This window comes from Rhinolophus ferrumequinum, chromosome 11 (assembly GCF_004115265.2).
Source record: "Rhinolophus ferrumequinum isolate MPI-CBG mRhiFer1 chromosome 11, mRhiFer1_v1.p, whole genome shotgun sequence".
NCBI lineage: Eukaryota > Metazoa > Chordata > Mammalia > Chiroptera > Rhinolophidae > Rhinolophus > Rhinolophus ferrumequinum.
The window spans coordinates 46,774,019-46,795,211 of NC_046294.1; the positions used below are offsets into that span (position 1 = coordinate 46,774,019).

At 35.8% G+C, this 21,193-nt stretch overlaps 1 protein-coding gene across 1 annotated transcript; it reads left to right on the forward strand.

Moving 5' to 3' along the window:
* The first annotated feature begins 19,981 nt into the window (after positions 1-19,981).
* LOC117031083 (olfactory receptor 51S1) lies at positions 19,982-21,052 on the forward strand. Its single transcript, XM_033121415.1, has one exon. It carries the CDS (start codon positions 20,052-20,054, stop codon positions 21,021-21,023), a length of 972 nt encoding a protein of 323 aa, XP_032977306.1. The 5' UTR covers positions 19,982-20,051; the 3' UTR covers positions 21,024-21,052.
* The last annotated feature ends 141 nt before the right edge of the window (positions 21,053-21,193 follow it).

Sequence of the window (21,193 nt, forward strand, 5' to 3'; positions counted from 1 at the left end):
AAATTCAACTAAGTGCAATGGGGACTTGATGGCTGAGTCAGAGAAGACCAAGCCAAAACTGCACCTCTTGACAAAGATGCTTGCGTCCTGATGTAGGGCCTTAGATTTTGTTTTCTATCTATCTTGCTCAAGATCTAGAAAACAGGTAGAGGTCAAGCCCTGAAGATTACGTACTTAGATCTCAAGTTCTTCCTTTGGAAGTTTCATCCAGCCCTAACCCTCTGCTAGCCATACTGCCACATTTATGGAAAAATAGACTGCGTAAGTGTTTTATATTTGCTTCCCTAGGCTACCACAAACTGCATAACCTCATTGTAGATCCTAGATTTAAAGAGCAGGTGAACAATAAATAAAATTGCAAATTTTTCTAGTGTGTGAGTAGCAGCAAACAAACACAGTTCCATTTGCCGTGGTACTAGAGAGACTTACAGGTTTCCAGGAATTCTAGAGTGTTTGTGGATGAACTGGCCTTAAAAGGAGAAGTTTGCTAATTAGTGCTTCTTTATACCAGGATCGTATAATAGACAGGGAGGACCTGAGGAAACAGGAAGAAAAGCCTTCCTGATCTAGAGATTAATTGTAACTACCCCTCACCTGATGGTAGAACCACAGATTCCCTTCTCAAGGGGAAAATTCTCAAACTCCAATCATTATAAGATTCTAGATGAAAGGAATTTTAAAAGTTCAATGTCTATCAAAGGACACATTGGCTGTTTCCATGTCTTGGCCACTGTAAATAAAGCTGCAATGAACATCAGAGATTGGATAAAGAAGATGAGGATGGAAAATGGAATACTACTCTGCCATAAGAAAAGATGAAATAGTGCCATTTGCGACAACAAGGACGGATCTTGAGATTATTATGCTAAGCCAAATAAATCAGACAGAAAAAGTTGAGAACCATATGACTTCACTGATATGTGGTATATAAAACTGAAAGCAACAAAGGAACAAGACAAACAAAGAAAGAAACAAAAACTCATAAACACAGACAATAGTTCAGTGGTTCCCAGAGGGTAGGGGAGGAGGGGTGATAGTAGAAGAGGGTAAAGGGGATCAAATATATGTTGATGGAAAGAGAACTGACTCTGGATGGTGAACACACAATGTGACATACAGATGACGTATTACAGAATTGTACACTTGAAACTTATGTAACTTTACTAACCATTGTCACCCCAATAAACTTTAATTTTAAAAAAAACTTCAGTGATGATATCTTACAATATTCTGTTGATATTTATCTTATATCAACTTTATCCTATGATTTGGCCCTAAAACTTACCTGGTTGCCAAGAATATTCCCCAGCTGGCAGAGGATTCTTAAGCAGTCTGAGGCTTGCTTAGCAAAACCATTGCCACTACCCATGTGAGGACTTTTATTTTCTGAGGTGCTCCAAACCCCTCCCTGTACCATACCATGGAGAGTTTAACAGATCTATGAACAGGGTTATTCCCCAGGCCTCCAAGATTAAGGAGTCTCTCTAGACCTGTAAAATCATGTCCTAGACTCTCATGTCTGGGAAATGAGACAGTACTGAAGAGGCTATTTGGAAAGTGTGTGTGTGTGTGTGTGTGTGTGTGTGTGTGTGTGTGTGTGTGTGTGTTTGGCTGGTTGGGGAGTTCCAAACGCAGATGAATACTGAATCATAGTCTCTCAGGGCCATCTTAGCCACCTTGTTCTTTCCATGCCCTGAAACGAATAATAGTTGCCTTTATTTTTCTCAAAACACAGCAAAACTAACAAAAATATCCCAAGTAAAAGTGACTCCATGATTTTCCCATTCCATTTTTCGCATGTATTCTAAAGTTGAAATGATTCCCTAATGAATAAATTTTTTGTGCTGGTTCACCTGCATTTTTCAGCTCTCAGTATTAACCTAATAAGTTTTATCATATTCAGTGCAAAAGGAAAGCAAGAGGCCCTTCAGGGAGTAATCAATTGATGTACCCATCAATCAAGAGGCAGTTCATATTCTGTAATATCCAATTATTACCTTCAAATAACATTATTGTCCTAACCTGCCCTCTGAATAATAATAATAATAACAGCAGGAACATTAATAATAGCAATAATATCTAATGTTAATTCTGAGATTTATCAGTTATGTAATTTATTACATTTGCTTTATACTTTCATCATCAAAATCCCCATAAATCCTCATGACTTTAATACTCCTGTAGAGTGGATAAGCTAAGTATTATTCTCATTGACCTGAAAGGAAAAAAGGATCACACTGGGAACTGGCCCGGATTCTTGATGTAATTATAAGACTTTGGTTGTAGAAATTATACTTATGATAGAAATAATAGAACAGGGGGTCTTCACTTCCCAGGTGTGTCCTGGACTTCCTGGATCTTGAAGGTCACCAAGTCTAGGTAAGAAAACAATGCTCATATAGAATAAGGCTCATATACAAAGCTCTCTTATGCACTTACCATTTATCTATATGATAGTCTTAGAATAATTTAATATTGATGTAGATTATGCTTTCAATACCATACACTCTCAAAGTGTTGAGTCCTTAACTCAAATAATATTCGTTCTACATCATATAACCATTTTTAATACTGTTTCAAGTAATTAAAATGTGGAATTGCTCTATTTGCAATAATCTTTCTCAACATCCACCTCTCTTAACTCCTTTTTGAAATACATCCACACCTATTCTAACCTTCCCAGAATTAAGTAAATTTCCTCTTCCAGAGGTTTAATAGTAACCCCACTCCATTCCCAATGTCTTTGACTTCATCTCCTACTTAACCACTTGCTTTTCCCATTTCCCCTTCTTCCTTGGCAATTGAATTTGTATTTGTGTGTGTGTGTGTGTGTGTGTGTGTGTGTGTATGTGCGTGTTCATGAGTTTGTTCATATTATTCATATGAATAATATATATACATATATATATATATACATACACATATTCAACTCTACATAGAAGCAGATTCATTCCAAATCTATATATTTGATACTTATTGTTGTGTTGAGTTTCAGAGAATTATATATATCTGCCTTGTGGCCATCATTTTCACCTCTGTATCACACATATTTATCAAAATCAACAAGTCTATAACTTAAAACGGAACTTTGTGCTTTCCCTCCTATGCCTTAACTGGTTATTTTTTTAACTTTTATATCTCAGTTGATAATTCAATCCATCTATTCACGTAAAATAGGAAAATACATATGTCATCAAATAAATAAGTCCTGACAATTTTACTTCTTAAATATTTCTAATATTGTCATTTTCTTTCTACATCCAACAATGTTATACAATTCTAGACCTTCTACTTTTCTTACATGGATTATTTCAATGACATCTTAACTTTTTATTCACATAAAAATAAATTGCTTTGCTTATCCTTGATTTTTTTCTGTTCCTTCTTTCTCTTCACTGAATGACTAATGAGGTTTCTCTTATTTCTTGTCAATTTCTTTAGAAAATATTACTCTCGTAACATTTAGCACTAACCAAATTTGAGTTAGACAGATGTCTTAATCCATCTAGTTAAATGATTTCATTGCCAAATAAATTTGATTTTGTATGAAAGCCTCATAAAAAAAGCATAATCATGAGAAGTTGAAAATGAAGTCGCAAGTAATTTGTAAATCCTTAAGTAGTTTCTGTGATATCAGGATAATTTTTAGCATTAATAAAATTGTATATTTTTCCCAAAACATATTCTTTCTTATTGACTCATTCTTAATACACTTCTGAGGTATTTTTTAAAAAACTGGATTACTAGAACAGAGATGCTTCAATCCATAACCCAGGGCTAATGTACATTGCATGATCAAGATAACCAAAAAGTTTTGTTGTATAAAAAAATGGCAAGACAGAAGGACAGAAGAAAAGAAGAAAGGAAAGAAGCAGAAAAAAGCAAGGAATAAATAATAAGAAAATGAGAGAGACAGAGGGAGGACATAGAAAATATATATGAGCCTGGAAAGGTAAATTTTAAACAACCAAAAATGCCAAATGCTCTTATGAGACTATATATTATAAATGTTTTTAAAATTTATATCCACTAAAATTCACTTTTTTAGTACAATTCTATGACTTTTGATAAATGCATAGAGTCACGTAACCACCACCCAAATCCAGATACAGAATCATTCCATCAACTCAAAACATTCCCTTATGTTACCCCTTTGTAGTCAACCCCTCCACCCAACACAAGCCTTTGGCAACTACTGATCTTTGTCTAATCCTATCATTTTAGTTCATTATACAGTATGTAATTTTTCAAACATGAATTCTTCCACTTAACATAATGCATTTGAGATGTAGCCATGTTATTGCTGAACAGTGTTCCATTGTATAGATATCCATTGTATGAATATATGTGATATTCCATTTATTCATTTGGCTGTTGAAAGAATTTTAATTATAAATAAAACTGCTATAAGCATTCATGTGTAGGTTTTTATATGTAAGTGTTTATTTGTCTTGATTAAATGCCTAAAAGTCATTGCCCAGTTATACGCTAAGTATATGTTTAACTTTATAAGAAAATACCAAATTGTTTTTTAAAATGGTTGTACCGTTTTATGGATATCCATTTGCATTCCCATTGCCAGTGTATGAGATGAGTCCTACCTGCTTTGCATTCCAACAAACACTTTAAATTATCTCTTATTTTTGTCATTCTAATAGTGGCATCTCATCATGGTGTTTTTATTTTGTATTTCCTAATGACTAATAATGTTAGCCTCTTTTTATGTGTATATTTGCCATATATTTACTTTGGTGATGTGTCTAAATCTTTTGCCCATTGTTTCTTATTGGGTTGTGTTTTTTTTTTTTTTTATTGTTGTTGAATTTATAAAGTTTTTATCTTAATATGTATTCTAGATAAAATCCTTTGTTGTTTATGTAATTTGTAAAAATTTTCCCCTTGTCTACGACTTGTTTTTTTATTCTCTTAACAGTGTCTTTTGTTAAGCATTTTTGTAAAAATTTGAATTAAACATAATTGTCTTTTTTGTTGTTGTTGTTGTTGTTTTAAGTTGTGCTTTAGTTGTCTAATTAAAGAATTATTTGCATAACAAAAACTCTCAAAGATTTCCTCATGTTCTCTTCTAGAAGTTTTATAGTATTATGATTTACATTTAGGCTAATGATTTTTTGTTTCAAAATCAATAGACCATATTTCTGTAGGTCTATTTCTAGATTCTCTATACTGTTTTATCCCTTTGTCAAACCCAAATCTTTTTGATAACTGTAGCTCTATAGGAAGCCTAGATGTCAACTATTGTGAATCTTCAAACTTTGCTGTTCTTTTTCAAAAGTGTTTTGTCTATATTCCTTTGACTTTTCATATACTTTCAGAATTAGCTTGTCTATATCTACAAAAAGCATTGCCAAGAATTTTATTGGTATTGCATTAAATCTTTAGAATATTTTGGGTAGAATTGACATTTTAATCAATAATGACTCTCATAATTAATTCTCTACATTTATTTAGGTCATCTTTGATTTTTTTTAGCAATCCTTTATAGTTTTTTTTAATTAAAATTTATTGGAGTGACACTCGTTAATAAAATTACATAGGTTTCAAGTGTACAATTCTGTAATACATTATCATTTTGTGCTCACCACCCAGAATCAGTTCTCCTTCCATCAACATATATTTGACCCTGATATGAAATCCACATATATCAATAATCATCTTAAATGTAAATGGACTGAACTCACCAATAAAAAGGCACAGAGTAGCAGATTGGATCAAAAAACTAAACCCAACCATATGCTGCCTTCAAGAGATACATCACAGCTGCAAGGACAAATGTAAACTCAAAGTGAAAGGGTGGAAATTGTTACTCTAAGCAAGTGGTATTCAGAGAAAAGCATGTGTATCCAAACCAGATGAAATAGACTTTATGATAAAAAAGGTAACAAGAGATAAAGATGGACATTTCATAATGATAAAGAGGAATATACAACAAGAAGACATAACAGTCGTCAATGTTTATGCCCCTAATCAAGGAGCACTGAAATATGCAAAGCAACTACTAACAGAACTAATGGGAGAAACTGACCAAAACACAGTTACAGTAGGGGACCTAAATATATCATAAACAGCTATGGATAGATGATCCAAATAGAAAATAAATAAAGAAATATCAGCCATAAATGCCACATTACATGAAATGAACATCAGTGACATTTATAGAGCACTTCATCCTAGAACATCAGACTATACAGTCTTTTTTAGTGTACATGGAACATTCTCAAGGATAGACTACATATTAGGACATAAAACTAGATTCAGCAAATTTAAGAAGATTGTAATCATACCAAACATATTCTCTGATCCTAAGACTTTGAAATTGGATATCAACTGCAAAATGAAAGTAGGAAAAACTATAAACATGTGGAGATAAAACAACATACTTTTAAAGAACAACTGGGTCAAAGAAGAAATAAGAGGAGAGATCAAAAGATACATAGAAACAAATGAGAATGAAAATACATATTATCAAAATTTTTGAGATGCAACAAGAACAGTTTTAAGAGGTAAATTTATACAATCACAGGCCTACTTCAAGAAAGAAGAAAAATACCAGAGAAATAACTTCATGTTACATCTTAAAGAACTAGAAAAAGAAGAACAAATGAAACCCAAACTCAGCAGAAGGAAGGAAATAATAAAAGTCAGAGCAGAACTAAATGAAATAGAGAACAAAAAGACAATAGAAAAAAATTAATGCAACAAAGAGGTGGTTCTTTGAAAAGATTAATAAAATTGACAAACTCTGGGCTAGACTCACTACTAAGATAAAAAGAGAACTAAATGAAAAAGAAATAAAAAATAATTACTTTTGCAATTGTAATAAAAAGAATAAAATACCTAGGAATAACGTTAACCAAGGATGTGAAAGACCCATACGCTGAAAACTATAAGACATTTTTAAAAGAAATTGAAGAAGACACAAAGAAATGGAAAGATATTTCATGTTCATGGATTGGAAGGATCAACATAGTTAAAATGGCCATATTACCCAAAGTAATATACAGATTTAATGCAATCCCCATCAAAATCCCAATGGCTTTTTTTTTTAAAGAAATAGAACAAAAAAATCATCAGATTTGTATGGAACCACAAAAGATCCCAAACAGCCAAAGCAATCCTAAGAAAAAAGAACAATGCTGGAGATAGCACAGTCCCTGACTTCAGCTTGTACTACAGAGCAACAATAATCAAAACAGTATGGTATTAGCAGAAAAACAGACACACAGACCAATGGAATAGAATTGAGAACCCAGAAATAAACCCACATAAATATGGACAGATAATTTTTAACAAAGGAGCCAAAAACATACAATAGAGTAAAGACAGCCTCTTCAATAAATGGTTTAGGGAGAATTGGAAAGCCACATGCAAAAGAATGAAACTAGACTGGTATCTGTCGCAATGTACCAAAATTAACTCAAAATGAATCAAAGACCTAACATAAGACCTGAAACAATAAACTGCATAGAAGAAAACATAGGTACTAAACTTATGGACCTTGGGTTGAAAGAGGATTTTATGAATTTGACTTCAAAGGCAAGGGAAGTAGAAGCTAAAATAAATGAATGGGACTATATCAAACTAAAAAGCTTCTGCACAGCAAAAAACACCATCGACAAAATAAAAGGCAATCAACAGAATAGGAGAAGATATTTGCAAACAATGCCTCTGGTAAGGGGCTCATATCCAAAATATATGAGGAATTCATGCAACAAAAAAAAAACAATTCAATTTAAAAAATGGGCAGAGGACCTAAGTAGACATTTCTCCAAAAAGGACATACAAATGACCAATAAACATATGAAAAAAAGCTCAACATCACTAATCATCAGAGAAATGCAAATAAAAAACACAATGAGCTGTCACCTCACACCAGTCAGAATGGCTATCATCAACAAGACAAATAATAACAAGTGTTGGAGAGGCTGTGGAGAAAAAGGAACCCTCATACACTGTTGGTGGGAATGCAGATTGGTACAGCTGCTATGGAAGGCAGTGTGGAGTTTCCTGAAAAAATCAGAAATAGAATTACCATATGACCCAGCAATCCCTCTCCTGGGTATCTATCCCAAAAAATCTGAAAACATGTATCTGTAAAGATATATGTGCTCCGATGTTCATTGTAGCTTTATTTATAGTGGCCAAGACATGGAAACAACCAAAATGTCCTTCCATAGACGATTGGATAAAGGAGATGTGGTATATATACACAATCCACCTGAAACCTATGTAAGTTTACTAAAAATTGTCACACCATTAAACTTTAATTAAAATACATATATATATTCTGGTCAAATAATCTGGCTTCAAGTCTACAAAATAAAGTCAAAGAGAAAAATGGAAAGAAAAAAATCTGCTTCCAATTATGTATTGCTAAGATATAGAAATATCACTGATTTTTTTATATTGCCCTTGTATCCTGTACTCTTGCCAAACTCATCTTTAAATTCTAGGAATTTTTTATCGATTTCTTGGAATATTTACATAGGATCTCGTGTTATCTGTGAATAGACGGTATTATTTTTTCCTTTCCAATCTGTACCTATATGTCTTCTTTTTTTTTCCCCTCACTGCACTAAGACTTATAACACTATGTTGTATAAAAGTGGTGAAAGTACAAACTCTTGCCTTTTTTCTTAATCTGTTACTGAGCTGTGAATTACTAAATAATTTTCAACAGTTTTGTTCTGCATGACAGTATTTAAAAAGCAAAGTGTGTCAGGAACTACAACATCTGTTGCAATTCACACCTTCTTTTTCTCACTATATGGTATGACCAACATGGTCCTGATGCTAACCATGGCATTTAATACCTAATATTAGATAGCTCTTGCCACCAACTACCTCCCAGAAAACAAGAACCTATGTTGAAAGGTAGAGTGAGCTAAATGGTCTAGAATGGGAAAGTAGAAATGTACTTTATGTGTTTTTTTCAGCCCTTCACCTGGAAATACTTAATGATTTTGCCAAATTCCATAATTGGGTTGTACTTTGCTATCAGTAAAGGAGCTATTTTGTAGTTAAAAGGAATATGCATTCTCAAAAAGTATTAAGTTATTTGATTTTCAATAAGTACATTTTTGTTAAATTTGATTGATTTGTTGTGTTTTTTTCTGACTTGTAGTGATTTTGTTTTAAATGATTGCATGATAAATTTTAGATATAGATTAACATGTCTTTCTATCAATGATTTATTAGCTGTATTGCATAAGGTCTACATTTTGTATAGAGCAAAAAATAAAATATATTAAATACTTAAATAGTGGTTAATGCCTTTAGTCCTTGTCTCATTGTACTGAGCAATTAAAAATAATAATCCTATGTATAAATATATTATACTATGCTTTTTTCTTTCCTTAATACTAACTCCATGAGGTAAGCACCAATGAAATAAGAATAGAGGTTAGTCTTTTGCAACTATACTCGTATCACATGTTCTTTTTTTGTTGTTGTTGTTTTTGTTTTGTTTTAATTTAACAGATAAGGGCAATATTTTTAAAAGCTGTTCATTTGTGTAAAACAAAATAGCCTTGAGCTGGACTTTGTTTTCAAAACCTGTTTATGTGACTGTGTGCTATGACATCCTTCATCCATCAAATTGTTCATTAAGACTTTTTAAAGATATGTATGTAGAGAAAAAAATATGATCAAGAGCAACTACTGATCTCCCTAAAGATGAAAACTTTCTCTTTGAGTCTTTATATGAAATATGTCATGAGATTTTTCGTGAATTGATGGCTGAAGTTCAAATAGCAATTTCAGTATTATCTGGGTAGTATCAAGTATCACCAGAGAGAGTTTGTAAGTTTTCAATTGAGGGCGAGGGAAGAAGCATTTTAATATATTGTTAATAAATGAGCATCACTAAAAAGTGTTTGTTATTTGGGTGTCAAAAACATGAGTGATGTCGTTTTAATACTGTAAGATTCCACTTTTATGGAATCTTTTATGGAATAAAATCTTTTATTCACTTTTATGGAATAAAGTAGTAAAATTCATAAAAACAGAAAATAGAATGACGGTTACCAGGGGCTGTGGGAAGAGGGGAAAAGGAGTTCTTGTTTAATGGATATAGAGAAGCGAGTTTGACGTGCATATACAGTAAATAATAGGAGGTAGGTATTGTCCTGGACATTTCACTAACATTACATCCAAACTGTTTTCACTGATGAGAAAACTGAAGCTCAGAGATGTGAAGTAGCTTGTCCACAGTCTTATAGCTATAAAATGGCAAAATGAGAATTTTCACCTGGACAGTTTAAATATGAAAGCCACAGCACTATACTGTGGGCTCCTGAAACACAATCAAATGACACACATTGACCTGAGGAAAAGAAGGACCCAGGGATGGTTTAATTCTGTCCCTCCCTCCAACTTATTAGGGCAGATTCATTTATCACATTAATAATGCTGTCCTGAACAGAGCAGAGTGCAGACAGATATGGGGTCCTTTCCATGGTTTAGAGAACAAAGGAAAGAAAGCCCTGGATCCCAGGTTGATGAAAGGATAGGGAGCAGTGCATTGAGCTGAACAAGGAGCCTAAGACAGTATCTTCGGGGGCTATGGGTGCACTGAAGAGCTGGGACTTAATGTCCTCACCTCCATTCACCATGGCATTAAACTTCAGCAGGAGGATTTGAGGGCAGCTTCCAGGTCCAATAGATCACACCTGCTAGAGTCGTCTGGAAGAAAGAGGAGGGATGCCGTAACCTGAGTCCTGGAGACCTGGGCATAGGGAGATTAATGTACCGTCTCCTGAAAGGGAGTATAAGTGACAAGGATGAGCCAGGATAAACTCATGAGTTGGGATCTGGTTACCCAGGTCTGTTGCAGGGATTACAGGAACAAAAGCACGTCTGAAAGATCTCAGAAAGGGGAGGAGCAGTGGATGGCATAGCATACAATGAGTCTTCAGGCTGATTAAGTCCAGGGTGTGAAGGAAAAGCCACAAGCTGGCATGGGGAGTGGGGATATCTGATGATACTTGATCCATCAAAAAACAGGGCATATATAATGAACAACAAATGGCAGGGAAAATGAGAAAGTGCAAAGTACAGTGAAGGCAGAGGAAAGAACTGTGCCAGAGGAGTGAGGGCGTCCAATCAAGCTAGCTGTTGTATTTCGGAGAAATCTGGCTTTATTATAGCAGTGTGTATGTCCAGGAATGGGGATCAAATCATAACAAGGATAAGAGGTCATTCTATAGCCCAGATAGTCTTTGAATTGATTCAGTCCTTAGCCTGAGGGATACAAAGCGAAGTGAGTAAGTGATCCCTGTAGAGATGGAACCTGTGAACTTAGAGCCATTAGCACCATGTGGTACTCCACTGAGCTAATGACAATTAGTCAAAACAAAGACAAGCAACAAAACCAGAAGGTGTCCCTGTGGACTGAGCCTGGGGCACTGTCTAGGGCTCATTATCTGCTCTCGGAGAAAAAGGTTGGAGAAGGGCTGTGGTAATTGCCAAAAAGCATACAGGCCAAGGCAAGACAGGATATCAGGACAGAGTATCAGGACCCATTGGGCCTATGAGCTCAGGACTAGTGTGAGGTGGAGGGGGACCTGTTTCTGGGGTTATGAGAGCAGGACTGGATGCTAGGCATGGAGGAATTCTTCCATCCTGCTGCAGTTCAAAGGTCATCATGGTGCTTCCTCTGGGCAGAACAGCAGGCCTTTAACTAACCACAGTATTCTCATCGAGGTTCCCCATGGGGCTCTGGCAACAAGAGACTGGACACCTGTGCTCACCTTTCCAGTATCCCATATCCCACTCACTCCCACAGATGGGGTACAACAAGGGTAGCCATAAAGAACACACCTGAGGCAGTCCGCTAGAACACCAAAGTGTGTGAGGGTCGCTGGGAGAACCGAGTGTGGTGAGTGAACTGCGCAAAGGGAGAAGCTGGGGTGGGAAAGAAGAATAAGACTCAAGATGAGAGTGGTAAAAATCAGTGGGGAGAGGATAGCAAGTGGGGAGATGAAAGAAGAAAGAAGAGGGAGAAACTGGTGTGGAAGTCACTGCTTCTGAGCTTGGAAGGACAGAAAGGAGATAGCGCAAAGATTTTGACCATTTTCAGTAAGTTACTTCAGTTTTTGAAGAGTCGGAATGTCCATCAGGGCTACAGAATTGGGATGGAAAAAATGGAGAGATTGGAAAAGCCCAGTGCCCTTTGTAGAAGGTAAGGAGCTATGGGGCTCAGAATCTCAACAGTGAACGAGATTTCCGTATAAGCAGATTCTTTAAAACATTTAAATCTTTCGTGTATAATGGAAATATGCTGTTATTACATGAATGAAAAATATAAAAGATAGTTTTGTCTTTGAATAACTCACAGAGTAGTAGGAAGGCATGGGAAGAAGTACAATAATGTACTAGTTTGTGTTAAAGTGATGCATAGAGGTCGGAGATTAGGGAGTGATTCATTTGGAAGGGGTAATAGAAGGTTATGGGCGCTGGTAGCAACTGAGTTCTAGTAAGGATAAATTGTTTCCTGAGATGGAAAATAGAGGGAAAGTAGAGATAACTGCAGGTACAAAGGCAAGGATTATGACATGGCATGCCTTTGTGAAAATTGGGACTCAACATTCAACATTCTACTTTAGAACTAAGAAGCCACATGGAACAGACTTTGCTGACCAAACATATCACTGATAGATATCTTAAAATTGTATAGTGCAGTTCTGAGTTTACTAGTGGCCAGAAACTCTGGATGGTGGAACTAGGGAAACCTTGAAAATTCAGTGGTGGTATCTTCTATCCCTTACATATAGGCTGGCTTTCTACCTACCTTACCTCAGTGATCATCCGCTGGGCTCCTTTTCCCCAGGTTCTTCAGGGCATCCCCAGGGGGGCAGCAGAACTGATTATTGCCTTATATTCCAACTCTGCATAAAGATTTGCAGCTAAGAATATGGGAGGTTATTTTCTAAATGTGGGCCCTATGACTTACCTCATCATTACTCTTCCCTAGGATATTTTATTCTTTCACCCCACATACTATGCTAATTTGTTTATGCTCCCTGTATACGTAGGTGTCTTACCATATCTATATTTCATAATGTACCTGATTTGATCTCGTACTTTTTTAGGTGGTTACCCATGGGTCACACCACCTCTCTGCAGCAGATTTCTTGGTGCTCAGCACTGAAGTTATCTCTTACAGTATAGTCAGGGTTAATGTGGAGACAAATGAGGGTCTCTCATTATATGGTGGGATTCATAAGTCCACTCTCTTAACCATTTCTTCCTACTCTGGTTTATCCCCTATGACACAACTCCTAGAGATTTGATGCTATAAATCCCCTCGCACTGGGCACATTCTGAAGTCATTCTAATACTGCAGCATTCATCTGCAACCAAAGACGCTATCTGACACACGCTCGTCAATGCTGGTCTGGTAAGTAGCAGGGAAGATTGTGGTGAGGGTCCAAACAACCAGGACTAAGTCTGGGCACAAATTTGTTCACAACACTCTGCCATCTGTATGTGACTGCTAGATTTCTCCATTACACCAGCATCAAATCTCCCCTATAACCAAATATCCTATGTTCCATCCCTTTAGGAACAGTCATTTGTCTTTCAGATGGCAAGATACTAATGTGCTAATGAATGAAACGTTTGTCCTCTCCTAGAAAACATCATTCAGTATTTATAAATGTCTTTTGGTGACAATGTCCCCAACTTTCAGTTTTGAATTATAGAATTAAATCTATAGAAAGCAGCATTTCAGTTTGAGAATAAGGAAGCTTATTTGTCTTTGTAGCAACCTATTGGATATTTGAAGGAAAATAAGAAGGGGGGCCTAACTGAGTGACGTGAGAAGTGATTGTAAGGTGTATGTTTACGATTCCCTGCATTTCTGATGTATATATGTGTATGTACTGACTATTGAAGGGATGTTTGTGAACATCTGATGAATATTTGTGTATGTGAAGGGATAAGTTACTCATTGCCTGCATATGTGTGTTTTAGAAAAATGATTGAATCTTTGACTTTACCTGCCTGTGATTGTGTGAGGTGGCAAAAGATTGGTTAAGAACATTTGCCATTCACGATTTTTGGAGGGGTGTGTGTGTGTGTGTGTGTGTGTGTGTGTGTGTGTGTGTGTGTTTGAAATAACACATATGTGCACATGCAGGCGCTTTTGTTTTCACATGCTTCTTCATGTGAGTATATGCATATATATCAGTCATATACAGAAGTGCTTCTATCTTAGGAAATGACCATTTGTACGTTTCTGTATCCTTGAAAGCATGCATGAGTATGGATTACAGTTTTTGTTTGAGTACCTGTTAATTTGATATGCGTCTGCCTCAAAAATGTTTCTGTCCATGAATATAAACCTTTCTTACGAATGTGTCAGTGTGTGTTTCTGTGTACCAATGTGGATAAGTGTATGTGTGTGTGTGTGTGTGTGTGTGTGTGTGTGTGTGCGTGTGTATGCATATGTCTATATTATTTGTGGACATGGGTAATGATTATAAAATGTACCTTTTTGTGTGAGAGAATAGTGTAAATCGCAGATTATATTAATTAGGTGTGTAGGAGAGGGCTTTCAAAAATCTGGGAAGAGGTGAATCTGTCATGAAAGTTCCCGTGTGATAGCTTAAATATCCCACAAAAGCCTCACAGGCTTTGCTCAACAAGCACCTATCCCAAACCTCTTTCTGTTTTACTCGTAATCAAGCATATCCACTACCTGACCTGTTTTTGATGAGCAGGGATTTTCCGTAAATGTATAGTATATATGAGGAACCTCTCTGTTCTCCATACTGCAAGCCGAGACACTCAGAAGTATCTCAATCTAGGGTACATTTCAGGAAGAGAAGCAGAGAATTCAAGAGTCAGAGGAGGAGAGCGTGGAGACCAAAAACATATATTGGAAGAAAAAGGACTCCCCTGAAGAAAGAAACATTTTGGAGGATTTACATGAGGGGTGGATGGGAATATTTTGAGAAAGGTGATAGCTATGGAATAATAAAATTAAGTGAGCATTTCAAAAAGAGGGACCATATCGAGAAGAAAATTTAGAGAAATAGAATTGCAAAAGCACAAAATAGAAGTGTAAAAGATTTATGAAGCACATTTATTTGAGGCTTAATATAAACCAGAAACTGGATTCACAACAATGAATAAAATGAAGAACCATGTCCTGAGGAAGTAACAATCCATTGAGGAGGAAGACATAGAAACATTAATAATTGAGAACGACAGGAACTATGTTAGAGAATGTTCCATACTGTGACAGGAGAGGGTAAATAATCTACCCAGGACCTGTTTGAGGAGAGGTGGTCAGCAGGGGTTCAGGAAGAGGAACAAGGTCCTAGCTGGAACTTCATGATATATATGAGGTATGATGATACAGAGAGGGAGAAGGAAATTCCACTTATCAAATGTATTCTTTGAAAGTGTAAAAAGCAATAACATAACTGAAGAGTCCAAGTAGTTCTGGAAGGCTAAGATGGAGGCAGAAATAAAAACGAGTTAAGCAGTAAAGATTGTCTGGGGCCAGATGGTGAAAGGGTTTCTATGACAAATAAAGGTGTGGCCCTTATTTTAACAGAGGAAAATCAGATGGGTTTAAAAAAGGGAAGACGCCACAGCCATATTATCAGATTGCAAATTGGAAATAACTGTGGGATCTGTATGGAGGGAGAGTTAGCAGCAGAGAAGCCAATTGGGATAATGCAAACAAAAGCCTCAGCAAAAACCAAAGCACCATTGATGAGGAAAAGAATTAGAAACGGAAGAAAAATTTCAGATGAGACAATGGAGTTTACTGAATAATTGATAGTTACTCATTTCATATGAAAATATATCTTTTTAAGAAAAAATAAAGTATTAGAGTTAAGGCCAAAGTCACCATTCAGTCCTATCCACAATTCAATGTTAGTCCCCTCCCCCAATCATTATGACTTTAATGAAATAAATTTAATGCAAATCCCTCCAGATTAATTCTAGATACGTATGTACAAATATAGCTATCAAGGAGATAGAAACTTTAGGAGACTTTTAAAACATATACTCATATGATACCACAATGCATGAATACTATGAGTTTTATTTTTCAGCTCAACAAAATTTTATTTTTCAGCTTCATTCTTAGCTGTTGAAATTCATGCATCACGACCATCTCTCTGATTAATTACCAGAATTAATATGAGAATTATGAATAACTCTACTTTTTTCCTCTTGCAAACAAAAATATTTAATGCCTTTTTATGCACGTGAAAGTCTTTCTCTGTGAGAGCTATATCAAGAACTAGAATTGTCAAATCAAGGAAATTTCTATTTTAAAGAGATGTTCCAAATTCTTTCCCTAAGGTCTACATAATTTTATATTGATAGGCTTGATTAAAAATCATGCTTTAATATCTTTTCCATCATGTAATTTTATCAAATTTTGTGATTTTTATTCCACATGAGAGGTAGGAAATGTTTTATCAATTTTTAAAAAATATATATTCTTAAAGTAACTACAGAGATGGATTTTATTATACATTTGTTTAGCATCTGTATTTATTCTTATATAAGTCACTGTTCATATTTTGCCTGATTTAATATTAGATTGCCCATATCTTATTTATTAGTAATTCTTTAAATATTCTAAATTTAAACTTGTTTCGGTAATGTAAGTTGCAAAGATTGTCCCATTCTGAGACACTCTGTCTCATCTTTTCCTTGTCTTTTAACTTTATATATGATGCCATTGCTATGACATTTTATTTTTGCTGTGAATTTTTTTTATCGTAAGAACGCTTAACATGAGCTCTAACCTCTTAACAAATGTTTAAGTTGTAAACTATAAGCACAATGTTGTACAGAAGATCTCTAGAACTTTTTCATCTTACATAACTGAAACTTCATACTCACTAAACAGCAATTGCCTGTTTCTCCCTCCTCCTAAACCCTAGAAATCATCATTCTCCTCTCTTGTTCTATGCTTTTAACTATTTATATATCTCATGTAAGTGGAATCATGCAGTATTTGTCTTTCAGTGACAGCCATATTTCACTTAGCAGTTTGTCCTCCAGAAACATCCATGTTGTAGCATATGGCAGGATTTCCTTCATTTTTAAGGCTGAGTAACATTCCATTGTATGCATATACATATTTTTTTACCCATTTATCCATTGATTAAGTTATTTATATATCTTGGCGATTGTGAATAATGCTGCAGTGAACATGGGAGTGCAGATATCCTTCAAGATCCTGATTTCAATTCTTTTGGATATAGACCCAGAAGTGGATTGCTGCATCATAGGATAATTCTATTTTTAATTTTTTGAGGAACCATTATACTGTTTTCCATAGTGTCTGCACCATTTTACATTCCCACCAACAGTGGGAACAAACAAGGGTTCCAATTTAACCACATCCTCATTAATTCTTATCTTTTATGTTTTTGGTAATATCCATCATAATAGTTGTGAGGTGATATCTAATTATGGTTTCCATTTGTATTTCCCTGATGATTCATGATGTTGAATATATTTGTAAGTCTTCTTTGGAGAAATCTCTATTCAGTTTCTTTGCCTTTTTAAAGTTGAGTGGGTTTTGTTTGTTTGTTTGCTTTTGAGTTATAGGTGATCATTATATACTTTGAATATTAATACCTTATCAGATATAGTTTGCAAATTTTTGCTCCTATTCAGTAGGTTACCTTTCACTCTGTTGATTATTTCCTTTGCTGTACAGAAGTTTTAAATTTGATGTAGTCCCATTGGTCTAATTTTGCTTTTATTACGTGTGCTTTCGTTGTTATATACAAGAAATCATTGCTAATTCTAATGTCATGAAACTTCCCCCTAAGTTTTCTTCTATAGTTCCAGGTCTTACGTTTAAATCTTTAGTCCATGTTAAGGTGATTTTATGTATTGTGCAATATTTACAATTTAATTATTTTGCACGTAGATATCTAGTTTTCCCAACACCATTTGGTAAAGAGACTTTCTTTTACTCACTGTACATCAGCACCCTTGTTGAAGATCAATTGCCCACATTCGCAGGAGTTCATTGAAAGATTTCTGTTCTGTTCCCCTAGTCTATATATTTGCTTTTATGTCCTATCTTGACTAGTGTTGTTTTATAGCAAGTTTCTGAAGTTAGGTAGTATAACTTTCCCAAATTTTTTTTCTCGCTTTCAAAATCATTTTAGATATTCTAGTTCCAAAGCATTTCCATATAAATTTTAGGATAAGCTTAAAAACCATTTCTATAGAAAGGACTTTGGCATTTTGTTGGTGTTATTGTTGAAACTAAAGATAAATTTGGGAATGACAGGGAGGTATCTAAAGATTTCACATTTATGAGTATTTTCACTATATTAACTATATTGAGTCTTTAATCTATAAATATGGAAAGCTCTCCATTTACTTAGAGTTTCTTTAATTTTTCTCAGCATTGTTTTTGTAGTTTTCAATGTACAAATAGTGTATTTTTTGCTAAAAATATTCCTATTTTTTAATTTTTGATTCTATTAGGTTGGTGCAAAAGTAATTGTGGTTTAAGAGGTTAAGAATAATTGCAAAAACCGCAATTACTTTTGCACCAATCTAATATTTTTTTAATAAAATAGTTTTCCTAATTTATTTTCAGGTTGTTCATTGCTATTATATATACGTACACTTGATATTTGTATCCAGTGGCCTCGTTAAACTCATTGATTAGTTTCAGTTGTTTTTTGATGGATTTCTTACAATTTTCTACAAATAGGGTCATGTCATCTGTGAATAAGATCATTTTATTACTTCCTTACCAAACCAGACATTATAATTTGTCTTCTTTAACGGATTACCTAGAATTTTTAATACAAAATGTTCAATAGAAGTGGCAAAAGCAGATAACTTTTTCTCATTCTAAATCTGACAGTCAAGTATGATGTTAGGTTTATTCATAGATACTCTTTATTGGGTTGAGGAAGTTCCTTTATATTTCTGTTTTACGAAGAGTTTTCACTGTGAGGCTTTTATTTTGGGAAATTGCTGAGTAGTAATGCCACCAACTGACTTAGGGAATCAATATATGCTTCTCTCCTTTTTTTTTTGGTCATTTTTGTAATTTTCCCACCACTGTCTCTTAACTGAGGAGTCTGGAAAAGGTTTTAAGATGCATCTGTTAAGATCTGTTTGGGATTATTTGAATTTAAAATACCTGGGACATCCACATAGAGATTTCCAGGATGAGATGAGTATAGAATAATCTGGGGGATATATTCATGATTCATCAGTTCATGGAGTTTCGTCGAAGTCATGAGAGTATATAAGACTACTAAGGAAAAAGAAGAGAGCCAAATAAAGATCCCTCAAAAACACCAATGTATAAATTGGATGGGGCACAGCAAGGTGAATTAAGAAGTTAAATTCTGAGAGTTAAATCCATTTACGAAAATGAGTATTTCTTGATTTAGTAATAAATGGCTAATTGGTGACCTTAAGGAGAAACTTTAAAGTGAACTGAAATGTGAGTGTGTTAAGGCAGCACAGAAGTCAGAAGGCCTGGGATTGGGAGAAGAAGAAAAAGTAGACTCTAAGTTGTGAACACACAATGGGATTTATAGATGATGTAACACAGAATTGTACACCTGAAATCTATGTAATGTTACTAACAATTGTCATCCCAATAATTTTTTAAAAAAAGAAAAGGAAAAGAAAAAGTACATACAGGAGTATAAACCCTCTACAAGGTGTTTACATTGAGAGAGAGAGAGAGAGAGAGAGATTAGGAAATAGTTACATGGAAAGACAGGGTTAAATGAATACGGAAGAACAATTTAAAGAGAAAAACAGAGCTTTAGGGACAGCTATAGAAAAACTCCAAAGTAAGGTATGACTGTGGCATAAATATTAGAATGTATGTGTATGGGGGTAGAGAATGTGTATGTGTATGTGAACACCTGTGGGGGGCAAGGTGGAGCAGAGGAGGGAAAAGGCAAGCTGTTTTAGAAAACAGGATGCAAGTATGTCATAAGATTAAATAAATCTTTCTCATCAGTTTCCAGGTTCCAGAGTTCTAAGTGGGATTCTGAACTATGTCAACATTCCTCACCCAGGCATCCCCCAATAGCAGCACTTCAATGGCCCCCACCTTCCTGTTGGTGGGCCTGCCAGGCCTGTCAGCTGTACCCTCCTGGTGGACAATACTCCTCATCACTGTCTACAGTCTCTCTGTTTTGGGCAATGGTACTATCCTCTGGGTCCTTGCCCTGGAGCCCACTCTGCATCGCCCAATGTACTTCTTCCTCTCCCTGCTTAGTGTGTCTGATGTTGGCCTGGCCACAGCCCTGATGCCCACTCTGCTGGGTCTTGCCCTTGCTGATGCTCATGCTGTCCCTGCCTCAGCCTGCCTCCTACAGATGTTCTTTGTCCATGTCTTTTCCATCATGGAGTCTTCTGTCTTACTCACCATGGCCTTAGATCGGACACTGGCTATCTGCCGCCCTCTCCACTATCCAGCACTCCTTACCAATGATGTCATCAGTAAGATCAGCCTGGCCATTGTTTTCCGAAGCCTGGGTCTCCATCTGCCCCTGCCATTTCTACTGGCCCACATGCCCTACTGCCACCCACAGGTCCTGACCCATTCTTACTGCTTGCATCCAGATATGACCCGATTGGCCTGCCCAGGAGCTTGGGGTGCTGTCTATAGCCTCTTTGTGGTCCTGTCAGCTATGGTATTGGACCCCTTGGTTATTTTCTTCTCTTATGGTCTAATTGGCAGGGTATTGCGAGGTTTGGGATCCAGTGAGAATCGCTGGAAGGCTGGCCAAACCTGTGCTGCCCATCTCTCTGCTGTGCTCTTCTTCTACGTGCCCATGATCCTCCTGGCACTCATTGACCATCTTAAGGTGCCAATCCCTCAGCCTGCCCATACTCTTCTCTCCTATGTCCACTTCCTGCTTCCTCCATTGATAAACCCTATTCTCTATAGTGTCAAGATGAAGGAGATTAGAGAGAGAATACTCAAGAGGTTGCAGCCCAGAAAGGTGGGTTGTGCTCAATGAGGAAGATGCCTCTCCACATTTGTTGGCTCAAGGCTAACTGATACAAAGTTTTCTATGACTGAGAACTCAGTTCACCATACATGAAATGGTCATTCAGGTACACGGAAGCACATACACATGGATGCATATGCCTGTTACTAGATGTGTGCATGTGTACGAGTATATTGATG

Coding starts and splice junctions, on each gene's coding strand:
- LOC117031083 (XM_033121415.1), top strand. CDS start 20,052: ATGTCAACATTCCTCACCCAGGCATCCCCCAATAGCAGCACTTCAATG.